The sequence below is a fragment of the Artibeus jamaicensis genome, unplaced genomic scaffold, assembly GCF_021234435.1.
Source record: "Artibeus jamaicensis isolate MK-2021 breed Jamaican fruit bat unplaced genomic scaffold, CSHL_Jam_final scaffold_847, whole genome shotgun sequence".
Classification (NCBI taxonomy): Eukaryota; Metazoa; Chordata; class Mammalia; order Chiroptera; family Phyllostomidae; genus Artibeus; species Artibeus jamaicensis.
This window is the reverse complement of record NW_026522057.1, coordinates 2,860,850-2,879,092: the sequence shown is the minus strand read 5'-3', so window position 1 is coordinate 2,879,092 and position 18,243 is coordinate 2,860,850. Positions and strand designations below refer to the sequence as shown.

Sequence of the window (18,243 nt, the reverse complement as noted above, 5' to 3'; positions counted from 1 at the left end):
TCAGTCACAGCAGAGGGAGACTGAGGAAGGGAAGCGGAGACGGCAGGCTGGCCAGAAGGTGCGAGCATCAGCGTGAGGCCACTCGGGGGTCCCCTTGTGCTCCTCAGTGCCCCCAGAGGCTGTGTGCCCACTCCTGCTGGGCCAGGGTACAAGTCGGGTGGGGAGCAGCAGAGGCCCCGCGGGGCGCCTGGCCGGCCCTGGCACTCGCTCCCCGATGGCGGGCAGAGGGAAGTCCCTGGAGGAGTGTTTTCTTGGGCAGCATTGTAAACCCATGTGCTGAGGAGCCCCTGGAAGTTCCCTGGACAACTGCAGGGAGCAAGAAGGGGGTTGGGGGCAGGGTCCTCACCCCTCGACCCCCAGCTTGCTTTTTACTGCAGGCTCTGTGTTAAGACTTTATTTGGAAAATTTTGTTTTAAAGGCAACTTTTCAAAACCACTGGGCTGGCCCTAGCTGGTGTGGCTCAGTTGATTGGAGTATAATCCCATAAACCAAAAGGTTGCAGGTTCGATCCCTGGTCAGGGCACATGCCTGGGTTGTGGGTTTGGTCCCCCAGCCTGGGTGCCTACCGATCGATGTTTCTCTCCCTCCTCCCGCTCTAAAAATCACTAAGCCTGTCCTTGGATGAGGACAAAAACAAAAAAACAAAAAGACCACTGGTCTGGGTTTTAAAAGTTGTTCCTTTCTTTGATCCTAAGTTGAAGGCGAGGGGCTGGGCCGGGGGCAGGCCAGGTGTTGGGCAGGCACTGATGCTGTGCAGACCTCGTTCACCTGCCTCAGCCACTGAGAAAACCCCTTCGCTTCTTCAGGAGCTAGCTTCCCTGTCTACAAAATGGGGAAGAAAACAATGGCTTCGGCGAGTTAATGCGAAGTTTGGATGCTATAACTAATATAAACCACTCGGCACGGGCCAGCTACAGAACAGGTGCTCAAAAATTATTTCCCTTCCTGTCTACCAAGCAAAAGGCCTATTGAAGAACCAAGTTGGAAATCCAGTGGGAGAGCCTGGAAGGCCACCACGACCCGGACCAGGGGTACCTGTGGGCTGGGGGGGCCAGAGAGGGGGCCACTCAACTGATCCCAGACCCACCCCCCCAGCTGGGGCCCAGGCGCCGTGGTATGCACTGACAAGGGGCCGTGTCTGTGGGCTCCAGGGCCCTCACACTTCAGTCCAAAAAGGACAGGAGAGGCCAGGGTGGACGCAGCACCTGAGAGAAACTCATTAGGAAACAGAAAATGAGGTCACTGTGTCACTGGAGGTACAGACAGGAACACGGAGGCTCCAGCACGCTTGCAGACATGGAAACGAGTTGCTGTGGGATGCAAATATGTAGGGCACGTAGTTTGTTCATTCAGTGTGTGTGTTCTCGGGGCTTCTCGCCTGGACGGTTCTGTGCCGTCGGTGCAGGACCTCAAGGTGGGTGTGACAGCCTTCCCCCAGGGAGCTCGTCGGAGGAGCTGGAACAAGACACAGGGAAGCACTGCCCCCTCAGCGTCTGCAGGACTGTGAGCTCCCTGTGGAGGTGGGCTGCGGGTAGGGGAAGCGGCCTTTGAGCCGGCCGTGAAGGGTGAGTGGAGGGTGAAGCAAGGGGGGGAAGAGCCTTTCAGTCAGAGGGCACAGCCTGAGAACAGGCAGAGAAGAGCAAGGCCTGTGGGGTGTTTGGGGTCCCAGGGGTCCACAGACCTTGCTTTGTTGCCCAGCACAGGTTAGACACAAGAAGAAGTTTGAAAGAAGAGCAGAGAAATGGCTCATTTGTGCAATTCGGTAGACGATGAGCCCACCCACTGTGGGTTCCAGAAAAATGCCACCAATGCAGGGCTTCCAAGTTCCCAGAATAAATCAGTTGTCTGCTCTTTCCACATGGCGGTCTTCTTAAAGATATTGACTGAGGAGAAGCCAGTAGGGGGTGCAGTAGGCATTCTTTGCCTTCCCTGCCAACTGTGCGGGGGTAAGATGTGCCAGCCAATTCCCACCTGTGGCTCTCCAGCTGCACATTCTGCCAACAGCAATCCTGGACGGCTGGGGAGAGTCCCTTTCTGTAGAAGGCTTTTTATATCAACAGACCTCAGCCTCCCCAGCCCGCCACTGGCACATACCCACCGCCTGAGCACTTGGTGAACCCCAGGCCATAGAGGGGCTGAGCCAGGGGGTCTGGAGTATTGGAGGGGTTTCTGTAGGCCTGCTTGACTGAGGAGGGATCAGGAACAGAAGGTGCAGCAAACCTGTTGCATTCACGGTTTCAACGGGCAAAGCTAGCAAAGCACATGCAGGCGCGCCGTGTTTGGCCAAACCTCACAGAGGTGGTGTGTTCACAGAGTGGGGTGTGTGGAGGCATCGAGCGAGTCTGTCGGTTTTCCAATAGTTCAGATCATAGTTAGCGCTTTTTTAGTGATAAAGTATTTTTAACTAAGATACATACATTGTTTCTAGATATCATGTTATTACACTTTAATAGACCACAGTGTCATATAGAAATAACTTTCATATGCACCAGGAAACCAAAAAATTCACGTGACTTGTGTTGCGTTATTTGCTCTGTTGTGGTGCCTGGAACCAAACCCGCGATATTGCCCCGAGGCCCGCCTGCCTGCACAGTAGCCTTCAGTGTGACCTCTGGATCCTGGGGCCGTGAACCGCCCCAGGAAGTATTCTCCAGGGAGGGGAGCCCAATCAACTCTTGAAGTTATGATTACTTTTATTATTACCATCAAGTACTTAGTGTCTCAATTCCTGCTTGCTCCCTCTTGACTCTGGGCCTGAAACGCTCTTCCTTGTCCCCCCCTCCCTGCCCCCCATGGAGCCTTCCTCACTCAGGCTGAGGGCCCCTCTTCAAACTCTCATGGCGTCTCTTGGCATCGGATCTAAGCTGGACCTTCAGTGTCTGGCACAAGGACCAGTGTATGGCAGGCCTTACCGGAGCTGGTTCTTAGGTAATTTCTAGGACTGAATGAATGAACAAACAAAAGACGGAGCAGAGCCCGGGAATCTGGCTGTGCTGGGTCAAGGGTTCCCATCACACCCTGATAAGGACGGAGTCATTCGGTGGGCCATCCACACCCTGGAGGGCCATTCGGTGGCCAGCACTGTGGAGGTGTCCAAGGCTGATGGCCGGGTCCGAAATGGGCATTCACACCAAAAGGTACCAGGAGCCAGAAGTGCCAGTCACGGGACAGGGTTGGGGTTAGGGGGTCACTTGGGGCCATGATGGCAGCGGAAGGAAGACAGGCTGAGAGGTGGCTACGGACCACAGCAGGAAGGGAGGACAGGAGGTTCAGTTCCTACAGAAAATCCACAGGATCCAGTAACGAAAATGGACGGAGGTGGCCAAGAAGTGACTGAAGATGCTAGGAAAGCTGATTAGTGTTAATTACTGTGTTGAACGAGGCAAGAGAGCGAAGCCCAGCGACACCAACTAGGAGGAGGAGGAGCGGGGAGGGCTCCCGCCTGTGCACAAGGTGCCCTCGGCCTTCCTGCGGCTCTTCTGAGAGGCCCTTCTGTCTCCTCAGCCCTGCCCGACCTTTACCCCCAGGCTGTAATTTCCTCATTAGTAAGGATCTCGTCTTATTCAACTTTGTGTGCACTCATTAGTTATTCATCTGCTTATCCAGTTCACAAATATTTATGGAGCACCTCTTACAAGCAAGACAGTCCAAGGTCCTAGAACCCAGTAAACTCATACTCAGTTGACTGTATCATGCCTGGAAGTCTGCTTGGAGGGGCTCTGGGGGAGGAAACACACAGAGCTTGACGGGAGAGCACCTGACAGGGAAGGTGGGAGATTCGTCACCCAGACCTGGGTGGGTGAAGAGGCTGAAAGAGCAGACGGAGAAAAGCTGCTGACTTTACGCAAAAACAGCACAGAGCCTCACCTGAGAACGAGGGATTGGAAAAAGGGAGGGATGAGGAAGGCTAAACTGCAGTGATGCCCTGAAAATCTGAAGGTGTGTTTGACTTTAGATGAAGAGGCCCTGGAGGGAAAGACTATGGGGGGTGTTTCCAGGTTAGTCCCTGCTCCCTCTCAGCTCCACAGGCTTGTCCCTGTGACTGAGAAGGGTGAGGACTCGGTGAGAGCAGAGCTTCGGACCCTCCTGTTCTCAGGGCTCTGACTCTGCCCTCACCGTTCCCACACCGTGTCCTGCATGGAAGCAGAGCTGGTTCCTGGCACGAGTCCATTTTATGCGAGTTTGGCCTGCATTTGCCATTTCCGGTGCTCTCACCCTCCAGGCCCTGCTACCCACGGGGGGTCTGGCTCACAGACCAGCTGCAGCATCTCTTGGGAGCTGGGTAGAAATGCAGACTCTCAGGACCAGCTCCAGACCTGCGAGTCAGAAGCCGCCTGTAACAGCATCCTCAGGTCATTCTTTTGCACAGTCATGTGAGATGCCGCATGCTGTGGCTGTGGGCTCTGAGAGCAAAGTGGCCAGTGTCCCTCTGGGCCTGTGGTGAAGGGGGCACCTCCACAGAGCCACCCTTGGTGCCCTCGTGCTGAGTGTGAACGGGAAGGTGTGGGACGGGAAGAGTGTTCGTCCCCAGGGTGCAGAGCCCCCACTGCCCAGCGTCCTGCAGGCTCTTCAGTTCATCCTCAGTCCTCCCCACTCCCCTCTCTCTCTTGGCGTTCCAGTGCCACGAGTCACCCCCACACTGGCTCTCCTCCTGCTGTGCCGGTTGTCTGGGAAACCCCTTACCTTCTCCATGGTAACTTTTTCAAGCCTCAGCCCAAGGGTCAATTCTTAGGAATCCACCCTGGTCATTCAGGCGGAGCCAAGGGCATTTCTTCTATGCACCGCTCCTGCATCGCAGCAAGCAGCCCTCATGCCCAGTGGAGCCCGGATGCCCCACTGCACCCAGACTCCTCAGGGGCAGGGCCCCTTCTCACAGGGCAGCACAGTGCCTGGTGCATAATTACTGTGCTCGGTATGTATTGGATGGGTGATGCACGGGTGGGTGGGTGGATAGAAACTGTCAAACGCAAGAGGAGCGACCTTCAAGTGGGTGTCACAAATGTTAATGATCCATTTGCTCTTCTGTGTTTGTCACTAAACATGTGCTCTTGGGACCTAACATGGTTATGTCTTTTTTTTCTTTTGTCTGCATCTCAGGGATATGGCAGATACCTTATAAATGCAGGTTCAACAATGAATGGGGAAAAAATCAGTAACATATAGGACAGCCCTTAAGAGCTCGGAGCTCTGGGGCCAGACTGCCAGGGGCGGGACCCTGGCTCTGTCGCTCGGTGACTGTGTAATGGGGGCAAGTTTGGTAACCTCCCTTTGCCTCAGTTTTCTCTTTTGTGAAGTTGGGATTATAATAAAATCTACTTATAGGGTAATTAAGTGCTTATGAAGTTCTTAGGAAAGTGCCGTTGTTGCTGTTGATGTTGGAAAGAGGCTGGACGGACGGGAATCAGGAATCGTGTGCACTGTCTGTGTCTTTCGAGTCCACCAGAAGCTAAGGGACCTTGAGAGGCTGTGCCATCGGCGAGGAGAACGGCTCAGGCCCCACCAGAGGAACCCGAGAACCGTCTGGGTCCGGGACCAACCCCACCCGTGCCCCACCCTCGGCTCTGGCCCGGGCAGGCCCTGTGCCCACTGCTCACACAGCCATCCATCCGTGCTCACTCTCCTTTCCTTCTTTTCTGTAGGAAAATGTGTCCCTCATCAAGGAGATTAATGAGCTCCGCCGGGAGCTGAAGTTAACCCGCTCCCAAGTCTATGACCTTAAAGCAGCGCTGAAGGTGACCAAGAAAGGCCACCCACAGGAGGGTTCGGAGACAGGTAATGTCGCCAGTGGGTAACGGAGACTGGCGCTGGGGCAAAGGGACTGATGGCAGCTGTGAGCAGGTCTCCCTTTGGTTTCCAAAGCTTTTTCTCCCACATGTCTGCTTGTACCGGGTCACATCCACCCCGCAGGCTTCTGGGAGCCTCTGCAAGCCACACACTAGCTCTGCAAAGGATGTGTGAGGACCTACTACCTTCAAACATATGCGGGTCCAAAACCCTCGGGGTTAGCTACGGCGTCAGACTCCAGAATTTGTGGGATCTCAGAGCAGCAGTTTTTAACCTTTTCCTTCTCTTGGTACATATAAACTAATTACTAAAATTCTGAGGCACACCAACAAATATATAATATTTCCTGCCAATCTGACAAAAAATTAGGTATAATTTTGATTCATTCACAGCAGGCAGCTATTGTGGTGTTAGCTGTTGTCATATTTTATTTGACAATCTAAGGGGAAAAGAGGTCAGTGCCCCCGACTAAACAGTTAGGTATGGCGTGTTTTAAAAACTCCCGCGGCACACGGTTGAAAATCGCTGTCTTGGAACACGCCGTGTGCCGTGTATTCTAGGGCAGCCCTGCAGCCGGGCGCAGCGCTCCGAACTCAGACACGTTAGTGTTTCTGTCGGACACTCACACCAAACTTGGTCATTTAAAAAGGCTCTTTATCTGTAGAGCTGCTTGGCTTTTAGAACCGTGGGTGAGGAGTTGCCCACCTGCACAATGAAAGACCAAAAAATCAGAAGCTATTTAAAGGGGCAGGGGAATGACATTACGAGTTATTACTGCAATTATATCCTTAAGTTCCTCAGAATTTCTGACAGTCAAGGCAAAAGAGGAAGCAAAGAAATACGGGCATTTACATGGTTATCATTTATGGAAGAAGGAAGTTTCTTTCTCTGGAGAAACAGATCTTTCCCTGGCACTAAATTGCATAGAAAACTTATCACATGGATGCTTACAAAAGGGATGTTGAATAACATAACTGATAGTATCTCACTATAGGTTTTCAGACCTGTAAAGGACATTTTTCAGGTGTTCATTTCTTATCTGGACAGTCAATAAAAACCAAGAGGATAAGGCATTTCTATAGAAAATTAAGCCAATATGGTTCAAGTATATTGTTTTGTGGGGGGTTACACGTAAGAATCACAAGAAACCTCAGTGAACCGAACAGCCCAGGGCTGTGGACCGGGCCTTCCAAGGGCCCGCTGTCTCTCGTGCTGGGGTTAAGACAGACGCGGCCACCTTCATCATTCCTTGTGAGTCTAGAACATTATATATATAAAGTTGTGGTCTCCTGTGCCCTTTTGCTGGAGTTGAGAACTTGACACAACAGAAACCCTCTGAGCAGCAACATCGGGTCCAAAGCGGCGGAAGAGCACAGCCTGTCGCCACGGCCGAGATGCTTGGCCTCTCGGAGGTGAAACGGCCTTCAGTGTGGGGTGAAGCGTAGACGTGCCTGTAAACAACTGCAAAACTTCTCCTTAAAAAATACTTTGACTATGCCCAAGCATCCCAGCAAACAATCAAAGTGAGACCTCCTCAGGTTGATGTATGATATGGCCAGGTTTTTCTTACAACAATCATGGAAATTTTCAAACATTTTCCAGAACTTGAGAGAAAAGTCTGATGAATCCATCCCCCAACCTCAACAAGTACCAGTCTCTGTCACTGTTGCCTCGTCAGTGTCCCCACCCCCAGGCGTTTCCCCCCACACCCATCAGGGACTGTTTTTAAACAATCAAACGTCATGTCACCGTGTGCTACAGTTTTCTCATGGAAGATCCTGTCCCTAATGGCTGAATCCTGTATCTCCAACCATCTGCTTTGATCGTGAAAAACCTCAGCCCAACCTCCGAGTTTGAACATGGGCCCACCAAGACATGTTAGCTTAAAATGTACATCCTCCAGCTGTCTAAGGAACTGACCGATTCTGTTGGGTTTTAAGAATTCTTCACCCAGAGGGGGACTTCTGCCAAGATGGAGGCGTAGGTGGAAACACTTTGCCTCCTCGCACAACCAAATCTAAAAACAACAAAGTTTTAACAACAATAAACGCAGCTAAGCCACAGAAAATCGAACAATACGGAGTCCAAAAACAACAAATTGCTCAGCTAAACTGGTGAGAGGGGCAGAGCCAGCAGCAGAGCAAGTTGAGCAAAAAAGATCCCCCAACTTGGGTGGCAGGCAGCTGAGGGCGAGGATCCCAGGTGCAGGGTGGACTCAGGGAAGGCACAGGGCGGCTGCCTGACTACGGTTACACATTTGTGCGCAGATAAACCAGCGAAGAGACGAGCATTGAGACAGACCTCACAGGCCCCGGCGAAGGGCAAAGGGCGTCAGGCTGACAGCGGTCGCACATTTGTGCACAGATAAACAGGCAGGGGGTGGGGGGGGCGGACGAGCGGTGAGGACCGTCACTGATCCCTCTCTGACCCCCGCCCCAAAATATAGCGTCACAAAGCAGCGACCTGGGTGGCCCCGCCCTGGTGAACAACTAAGGCTCCGCTCCTCATAAGTAACAGGCACAAGCAGATCAAAACATGGCTCAAGAAGAACTCAGAGCCCCAGAGCCGATAAATCTAAGCGATGAAGAAATAGCCAAACTATCAGAGGCACAATTCAAAACACTGGTGATCAGGATGCTCACAGAACTGATTGATTTTGGCCACAAATTAGAGGAACATATAAAGGCTAAACTAATTGAAATGAAGGGCAATGCACAGGAAACCAATAGGGATGGAAAGGAAACTGGGAATCAAATCAAGGGAGTGGACCAGAAGGAAGAAAAAAATGACCAACCAGAAAAGGATGAAGAAACAAGAATTCAAAAAAATGAGGAGAGGCTAAGGAACCTCCAGGACATCTTTAAACATTCCAACATTCGAATTATAGGGCTACCAGAAGGGGAAGAGGAACAGCCACGAGTGGAAAACTTATTTGAACAAATAACAAAGGAGAACTTTCCCCATCTGGCAAAGGAAATAGACTTCCAGGAAATCCAGGAAGCTCAGAGAGTCCCAAAGAAGTTGGACCCAAGAAGGAACACACCAAGGCACATCATCATTACATTAGCCAAGATTAAAATGAAGGAGAGAATCCTAGAAGCAGCAAGAGATAAGGGGACTGTCACCTACAAAGGAGTTCCCATCAGATTGTCAGCGGATTTCTCAAAAGAGACCTTACAGGCAAGAAGGGGCTGGAAAGAGGTATTCCAAGTCATGAAATCCAAAGACCTACATCCAAGATTGCTCTGTCCAGCAAAGTTTTCATTTAGAATGGAAGGACAGATAAAGTGCTTCTCAGATAAGACCAAATTCAAGGAGTTCATCATCACCAAGCCCTTATTATATGAAATGTTAAAGGGACTTATCTAAGAAAAAGAAGATAAAAAATATGAACAGTGAAAGGACAGCAAACTCACAGTTACTAAGAACCACACCTAAAACAAAAGCAAACTAAGAGGACAGCTAGATCAGGAGTGGAAACATAGAAATGAAGATCACATGGAGGGTTAGCAACAGGGGAGTGGGAGGAGGAGATGGGGGGAGAAGGTACAGAAAATAAGTAGCATAGACCGTAGATAGAAAATAGATAGGGGGGAGGGTAAGAATAGTATGGGAAATATAGAATCTAAAGAACTTGAGACACGTAGTCATGAACTAAAGGGGGGGAAGTGGTGGGGGAGGGGTGTGCAGGGTGGAGGGGAATGAAGGGGGGAATAGAAAAAATGTAATGGCATAATCAATAAAATTAAAAAATATTTAAAAAAAGAAAAAAAAAGAATTCTTCATCCAGCCCTGGCTGGTGTAGCTCAGTGGGTTGAGCACGGGCCTGTGAAGCAAAGGGTTGCTGGTTCGATTCCCAGTCAAGGCACATGCCTGGGTTGCAGGCCAGGTACCCAGTAGGGGACACATGAGTAGCAACCACAGATTAATGTTTCTTCCTCTCTTTCTCCTTCATTTCCCTTCTCTCTAAAAATAAATAAATAAAATCTTAAAAAAAAAAAAAAGAATTCTTCATTCCAATAGAAGAAGTTGCCACTCCCAAACCACCATCTTCATTTTAGCTGCATTTATTATGATGTTTCCATTCATACCATTAATGAACAGCTCTGATAGTCATACCTGCTTGTTCTTCATTATTAAAACCATGTCATTAGAACTCCTAATTAAAAACAGTTCATCGAAAACCTACTAAAATGGCATACATAAACCATAAGATCAAAGAAAACCCAAAAGGAAACAAGAGATACAAAATTCTGAAAGCTGGAAAACTGATACCCGCGCGTCGACCCTCCTCATAGGCACAAGAAGCCTGGCCCCTGCGGAAGGACTGCGGAGGCCGGAGGGGCCTGGTGCACGTGGCAGAGCCCTCAAGAGGCCCCGGAGTGGGCAGCAGCGGACCTCTGTGGAAGTGGGAATAAAGGTGGGGCTGAGAACCAAAGGGAAAATTCTAGGGAGCCATGTGATCCACCTCATGTCTAAGACAATGATTAAAAATAGACCGTCCCCAGAGCCATCACCGTGAAATTTCAGAACACCAGACAGAGTACAGAGACAAAAATCTTCCAAACCTCCAAAAAGGATAAGGGGGGCTTTTGTGCACAGGATCAAAAATTCCCATGGCAAAATACAAAATCAGCCCACAAAAATCAGTTGCATTTCTGTATACTAACAAGAACATTCCAAAAAGGAAATTAAGAAAACAATTCCACTTACAATAGCATCAAAAAGAATAAAATAGGAGGAAACTTAATCAAGGAGGCAAAAGACATTCATACTGAAGACGAACAAATGTTGCTGAGAGACGTTAAAGAGACACCAATAAATAGAAAATGTGTCTCCATCATGAATCAGAAGACTATCTTGTTGAGATGCCGATGCCACCCAAAGCAATCTACTGACTCAATGCAATACCTGTCAAAAGCTCAGGAATGTTTTTCCTGACAGAAATAGAAAGTCCAGCCCTGGTGTGGCTCAGTTGGTTGGAGCACTGTCCCATAAACTGAAAGTTTGCAGGTTTGATTCCTGGTCAGGGAACTTGCCTAGGTTGCAGGTTCAGTCCCCAACTGAGCCATGTACGAGAGGCAACTCATCAGTGTTTCTCTCTCACGCCGATGTTTCTCTTCCTCTCTCCTTCCCTTCCCCTCTCTCTAAAATCAGTAAGCATGTCCTTGGATGAGATTTTTTTTTTTAATCCTGAAATGCATATGGAATCTCAAGTTACCTCAAATAGCCAAACAATCTGAAAAAGAAGAACAAAGTTAGAGGTCTCATACATTGATTTTCAAAACTTACTGCAAAGCCATAGTAATCAAAACAGTGTGGCACTGGCATGAAAACAAACATACAGATCAATGGAATAACATGGCCCAGAAATAAACCCTCACATACATGATCAAATGACTTTCAACATGGATGCTAAGACTATTCAACGAGGAAAAGACAATCTTTTAGACAAGCGGTGCTGGGAAAATGGAATGTCCATGTGCAAAAGAATCAAGCTGGACCCTTACTTTATATCATATACAAAAATTAACTCAAAATAAACCAAACACCTAAATATGAGCTGAAACTATAAAACTTGTAGAACAGAATATAGGGGGAAAGCTTTATTACATTGTATTATTTGGCAATGATTTATTAGTTATGACATCAGAAACATGGGCAACAACCTCTGGCTGGTGCGGCTCAGTGGACTGAGTCCTGGCCTGGGAACTGAAGGGTCACTGGTCCGATTCTCACTCAGGGCACATGCCTGGGTTGCAGGCCAGGCCCCTAGTTGGGAGCCCCTACAGGCAACCAATCTTTCACATCAGTGTTTCTTTCCCTCCCTTCTCCTCTTTCTAAAAACAAATAAAGTTTTTTTTTTTTAACACAGGCAACAAAAGGAAAAATAGATAAGCAGACTATATCAAAATTTAAAACTTTTGTGCATTAAAGAACAAGAATAAAAAGGCAAACTACAAAATAGGAGAAAAATATTTACAAGCTATGTATATGATAAAGGATTGATACCCAGAATATATACTTCTATACCTCAACCACAACCAAAAAAAGAAGAAAAAAGGAAGGAAGAAAAAGAGAGGGATTAAACTATGGGCAGAGGACTTGAATAGACATTTCTGCAAAGAAGGTGTAAACAAATGGTCCACAGGCACATGGAAACAGGCTCACCACTACTAATGATTAGGGAAATGCCAACCAAAGATACAAGATGCCGCGTCACACCCAGTGGGGTGCTTACTGTGTTAAAATGGCACAACCACTGTGGAAAACTGTATGGCAGTTCCTCAAAACATTAAAATACAGTCACCATTTGAATCAGAAGTTTTACTTCTTTTTAAAAATATTTATTTATTTATTTTTAGAGAGGGGAAGGGAGGGAGAAAGACAGGGAGAGAAACATCAGTGTGTGGGTGCCTCTCGCGTGCCCTCTACTGGGGACCTGGCCTGCAACCCAGGCATGTGCCCTGAGTGGGAGTCAAACTGGTGACCTCCAGGTTCACAGGCCAGCACTGAATCCACTGAGCCACGCCAGCTGGGGCAGAAGTTTTGCTTCTGAGTATATACCCCAAAGAGTTAGAAGCAGGGTATCCAAGAGATATTTGTATATCCATGTTCGCAGCAGCAATATTCACAGTAACCAAGGGCTGAAGCAGCCACAGTGTCCCTCATAGATGAATGGATAAACAAAATGTGGTATACACATACAACAGAATATTATTCAGTCTTTAAAAGGAAGGAAATTTAGACGTATGATATGACATAGATGAACCTTGAGGACACCATACTAAATGAAATAAGCCAGTCACAAAAAGACAAACACCCACAGTCCCACTCATCCGAGGCGCCTCTAGAGCAGTCACCTGCATAGGGACCGGAAGTAGACCCAGGGCTGCCTAGGGCTGTCCTGGACTATGGGGAGGGTGGGGGGTGGGGGGTTGCCGTTCACTGAGGACGGCGTTTTTGTTTTGCAAGATCAGAAGAGTTCTGGGGATTGGTTGCAGAACAGTGCAAATGTCCTTAACACTGCTAAACTGTACACTTAAAATGCTTTACAAGGCAAATTTTACGTTATATATATTTTATCACAATTGTTTAAAGGGAGTGGGGAAGGGGAGCTCAAGATCGACCTTTGGAAGGGCTGCCGTGGAGGATGAGAGTTTGCAGACTCTTCGTGTGGACACGAAGAACTTGAATCTCACACAACACTTTCTCAGTGGCGTGCATCAGGCCAGATGTGAAAGTGGGGACACTGGGTGGTGGGACCGTCTCAGGTCTGGGCTGTGTGGGGCACAGGGGGCCGAAGGAAAAGAGGTAGACCACCGAGGGCGCTGCAAGAAAAGGAGCAAGAAACTCACTGTGGGTCTAACAGAAAGGGAGTGAATGTAACAGGACCCCACTTGGGGAAAAGATGGAGCTGTCCAGGAAGAGGAGGTCCAGACTCAGTCACAGGCCAGGGGTCTCGAGCCTAAGACAGGAAGGGAGGCCCTGATGGGAGAACGCAGTGCTCGTGTGTGACGGGGGAGGGGGGCCCACAGACGCCGAGGACATTGATGCTGAGGGTCCAGCCTTGTGAGGCAAGGTCATGGATGAGCCCTGGACCCTTGTGGACACCAGTGTTGCCCAGGGTGATGGCAGCACTTGAGGGTGACCGAGAGTCCAGGGAAAGGCCTCAAAGAACGTGAATGAGTGGCCACAGCAGGAGGGAGAGAGGAGTCTGTCTCCAGGAGCCGGGGTTTACCTGAGGAGGAGGACTGGTGGTCTGGTAGCGACCAAAGTCAACAGGAGAGGCCCCCTGCTTGGGTGTGGGGAATGGGAGAAGGAGCAGCCTGCCCTGGAGGGGGCCTCAGGGCAGGCAGTCGGGGGTGCTCAGGAGAGGGCAGGGCTGAGGTCATGCTCAGCATTTGTCTATCACTCTAAAGTGTGTCTCTTCATTTCTCCATCTCTGTGAGACAGTGAAGTGGCTCATCTCTGTATCCCTGGCATCTGGGATTGAGTGTCTGCCTTATAGTAGGTGCTCAATAAAAATTTGAGGAGGCAGGAAGGGAGGATATGCTGGTTTCAAAAAAGGCTTCGCTGCCATTCAGTGACTGGCCCACATTAGTCCTGCTCTGTCCTTACAGTGTCCAGTACGAACATGCTCGGCGTCACTCCCACCGTGAGACTAAATGATCAAGAAGAAACCGGGAGAATTATTGAAATGCAGCGCCTGGAAATCCAGCGCCTCAGAGACCAGATCCAAGAACAGGAGCAGGTCCCCGGGTTCCACCCCATCACGGGGATTCGGCTTCCTTCCCTCGTCGGGTCAGAAGAGGACTTTGAGGTGCAGATCAAGTGACCCCCCTCCAGTGGGCCATCTCTAGTCACATTAGAAGAAGCACTGAGCACCTGTCCCCAGACCAACTCTGGGCTGCGGTCCCTGCAGCACTGATTGCGCTGAGGGCACCAGCCTCTTTCTCTTGCCCCGAAGAATGTGAGGCTGGCTCAGAATAAAGGTGTTTGACCACAGCTGTGTCCAACTCTCTGCTTAGCCAGGGAGCTGGGGAAGGAGGAAGGGAAAGAGGGACCCTGAGGGCTGGTGGGAGGGGCTCCAGCTCCTCCAGAGTCACGGCTGCCTGTCCCGATAGAAACCACACTGAACTGGTAGCTGGCTTCCTTCCACCCCCTTTCCTCTCTGGGCCTCACGGATGGGTTGCTGGCTCCCAGTTCTGACCTGGTTTCCTTCTCTGCCAGCCAAGACGAGACCAGACAAAGCCTCCTGCATTTTCTTCTCCTCTGTGAAACCTAATGAGGTGTTCTGAGGATTTTTACATTTGTGTAAACACGAGGGTAAAATAATGAACATGGCGAAGTTCCCTGGGTCTTCCTTATCTGCTGACTCAGTTGTTAGAACTATAATCAGAGCTCTGCCCTATTTGTCTCACCTCCTGCCACTCTAGACTTGCCATCCTTGTTCCTCAGGGCCCTGCCCCACTCCTCCATTTCTGGGGGGGGACACCTCTTCCTTGGGGCCCCATACTGTATGTGTGACCCAGCCACATGTACCAGAAAAGGTAGTTTTTATGCACTAAAGAGCAAAGCAATCTACCCAAATGGTCCTGTGTTCCCCACCTTGCAGAGGCCAGACACCCTCCAAAGACCCAAATAACAAATATTTAAGCCCCCAGTACCCGCTGGTCCCTGATGGCTGGTTTAAACCATGGTGTCCCCAAGGCATCTCCCCAAGTTCCCGTCTGCTTTTGGGCACTGCTTTGGGTGAGTTTCCCCAGCGAGAGCTGAGACACAGATATCACACTTGGCAGATCTCTCCGAGGGCTGGGAATAGCTGGAGGCAGGCTCGGGGCAGAGGGCACGGAGCAAAATGTACATGGGTCTCTCTCCCTAGCAAGGCCCACCTCCCCCCAGACCACACCCAGTTTCAGTGTCCAGCTTATCTCCTCCAGACCAGCGTGCACCCCAGCATGTCCTCTGCCCACTGGGAGGCCAGGCCTGGGGTGCAGGGACTCATCCACTGAGACAACAGCCACGCCGGGCAGACAGGCTCTTTGGGAGCCAGGCTTCCCTATCCCAGACCAGCATCTTGGCTTTGACTCTGCAGAAGAAACTAACTCAAAATAAGGTCAGCAGGGCCAGATGGTGCCGGGCGTTGAAGGCGCACTGCAGAGCCCAGTGCTGAGCCACTGAGTCACTTCCCACGGCCTCCCAAGCTCTTGACACAGTGGCCTCCTTTCAATTCCTACAAAAGGCCACGTTCTTCCCTGCCTCTGGGTCTTTCCATGGGCTGGTATGTCTGTCTGAAATGCCCTTGCCCTCATACCTCCACCAATGAACTCATCCTTCAGAGGATAATGGAAATGTCGCTTCTTCAGGAAGACAGTCCCTGACTCCTCCCGCCCCGACTCAATTACATTGGCCAGTTTCCTCTCATAACCCTCGCCACACGTAAACCCTCGCCGCACGGAACATGTCTGTTCAGTTGTCTGAGGCTGCCTCTCCTAGGCTCTCAGTTCCATGGAGGCAAGGCTGGGTCTGATGTAAAAGTCCACTCAGGGTCCTGGCTGCTGTGGCTCAGTGGAAGGAGTGCCAGCCTGAGAACCAAAGGGTCGCAGGTTCAATTCCCAGTTAGGGCACATGTCTGGGTTGTGAGCCAGGTCCCCAGTAGAGGGCACGTGAGAGGCAACCACGCATTGATGTTTCTCCCCCTCTTTCTCCCCCCTTCCCCCCTCTAAAAACAAATAAATAAAATCTTTTTTTAAAAATAAAATAAACAAAAGTCCACTCAGTTATCTGGGTGGATCATTGATTGAGGGGCCCAAAAGTGGGGTAGGGGGAACCGGTTAGGAGGACACCGTGGGACCACACATGTGGGGACAGCTGCTGGAACCAACATGGAGGCACTGGAGAAGCAGAGAAGTGAGTTCTTCTGACTCTAGGACTCAGGGTGGGGGTGGGGGTTATCCAAGCAACAAGGGAGGGAGAAAGACTGGGTAAGAAGGAACATGCTGAGGAAACTGGGTCTCTTCTCAGGGCCCTAGGAATTTAATTCACTGTGGCTAGGATGTAGCAACACTCCAGTGATGGACGCTGGCCTGGCCAGGGCCCAGCTGCGGAGGAGAAAGCCAGGCCAAGGAGGGCCCCGCCCAGCGGAGCCTGCCCCGTGGCCAGCAGGTCAGCAGCATGTTTTCTCAGCTGCACAGGAGTGAGCACAGCTTCTTCCGAGCAAGTCTGGGGTCAGAGGTCCAATCTTGTTTACTGTTCCGTGTACTGTCTTGTGCGTCCCTACGTCAGCCGGCTGGGTGGCACTGATTGGGCGGCTGCTGCACCTGAGACCTCCTTCCGCTGCCGAATCTGACCCCATGGGGCGGGTCTCACCTCCTTCACTGGCACTGCCTCCTCCTTCACAGGGTCCCTCCCTCCGGTCCACTCCTCACTAATGGAGTGGGCCTGGCAGCCCCCTTCTCCTGCTGCAGCCTTAGGAACCCTGCTGGTCACACAAGTGGCCAGGCATGGGCACATGGACTCCATTCTTACCCTTCTGGTTGCAGTCAGTCCATCACTGAGCTCTGGGAATGTGGTCAGTTCTGCTGTGACAGCTGAGACCCATGGAGGCTGCCCTCCCCCTGGGCCTCAGACTCCCCCTGGCTCCCCTGCCCTCTTCTAGGGTCCACATCAGCTGTGACCAGACAGCACGAGCTCCCACTGAGCCTCCACCGCCATCCTGTTCTCCCAGTGCCGAAGACCCTGCCCCACAGGAGGTTCTGATGTGGGCATCTACCCTTCCCCATATAAAGCATGACCAGTAGTTACCAACCAGTGGCTCCCAAGTAGTACCTGAGGGACCCTGGAGGGCCCGGGAATACCCGCATGTCCAGGAAGGGCCTACCCCTCACACTCATTGCTCTGGATTTGGAGTGAGCAGTGAGAGAGAGGCCGGTCAGGACCAGGAGTGGAGAAGAGGAGGGAAAATATCATGAGTTCCTTGCCCCAGCTCATTCTGCCCGGGACTGGCCCTTCCTTGGGACCAGGAGGATAAATAAGTGTCAGATATGTGCAAGAGGAATACACAGCCCAAAAGCCTGCCGGGTGCCCCCCGCCTCCCTGCTCCTCCCAGGACAGGGGACACCTTTATAAAGCTGTAACTGGGGCTTTGCGAAGTGGCAAACCCTCGTGTTTCCCGCCGAGGCCCAGCCTGCCCCACAGCAGTCGGCACACGCCATCCAGTAAGGGAGCCACGAGCCGCATGTGGCGACTGAACATTCGCAACATGGCTAGTCTAACTAAGTAGAAGGCACACAACTTATTTTCAAGAATTCATACAAAATGAAAGGCCGAAATAGCTCCTTTAATCACTCATATGTTAAAATGTGAGTATTTAGGGGTGAAATAAAATGTTGATGTATGAATGTCTCTTTTCACTTTTTTATCATACTGGAAATGTGAAATTATGTATGTGGCTGATGTTGTTATATTCCTACTGGACAGCACCGCCCCAGAGCCGGGCCCGGCCCCGCAAGCACCCCCCCCCCTACAGCACAGTGCAGACAGAAGCGTGGACAGAGCGAGTGCAATGTGGGGGTGAGCTGCTGGTAGAACGATAACTTTGACTTGGTTTCCCTTGTCTCTTGCAGACACATCAGGAGGAGAGAGCAAGAGGCACTCACTACAACGAGCCTGATCCAGGAGGTGGGCACAGCCCAACCCCCTCCCACAGAACCCCCCCAGCCCACACAGACAGTGCGTGGTGTGAGGTGCCTTCGGGACCCTCCGTGGGCACCTCCAATGACAGCCAGTGCCTCCCCGTGGCGTCCAAGGCCCAGTGCAGTCTGAGCCAAACTTGTCTTTCTAGCTTCATCTCACGTGCTGCCTGCTCAAAACCCACACACCTCATGGAACAAATATTTACCGATTGCCTCCCATGTGCTAGTCACAGTGCTGGCTGAGGTCACCATGGTTTGCAAA

General features: G+C 50.8%; 1 protein-coding gene across 1 annotated transcript in view; it reads left to right on the top strand.

Annotated features, from left to right (window-relative positions):
- CFAP57 (cilia and flagella associated protein 57) overlaps nucleotides 1–14,242 on the top strand; it is a 57,922-nt gene extending 43,680 nt beyond the window's left edge. The window contains exons 21-22 of the mRNA XM_037149662.2: nucleotides 5,640–5,772; nucleotides 13,908–14,242. Of these exons, the coding sequence (XP_037005557.2) occupies nucleotides 5,640–5,772; nucleotides 13,908–14,122 (348 nt within the window). The 3' untranslated portion in view covers nucleotides 14,123–14,242. The remainder of the gene's footprint in view (nucleotides 1–5,639; nucleotides 5,773–13,907) is intronic.
- Nucleotides 14,243–18,243: the final 4,001 nt, after the last annotated feature.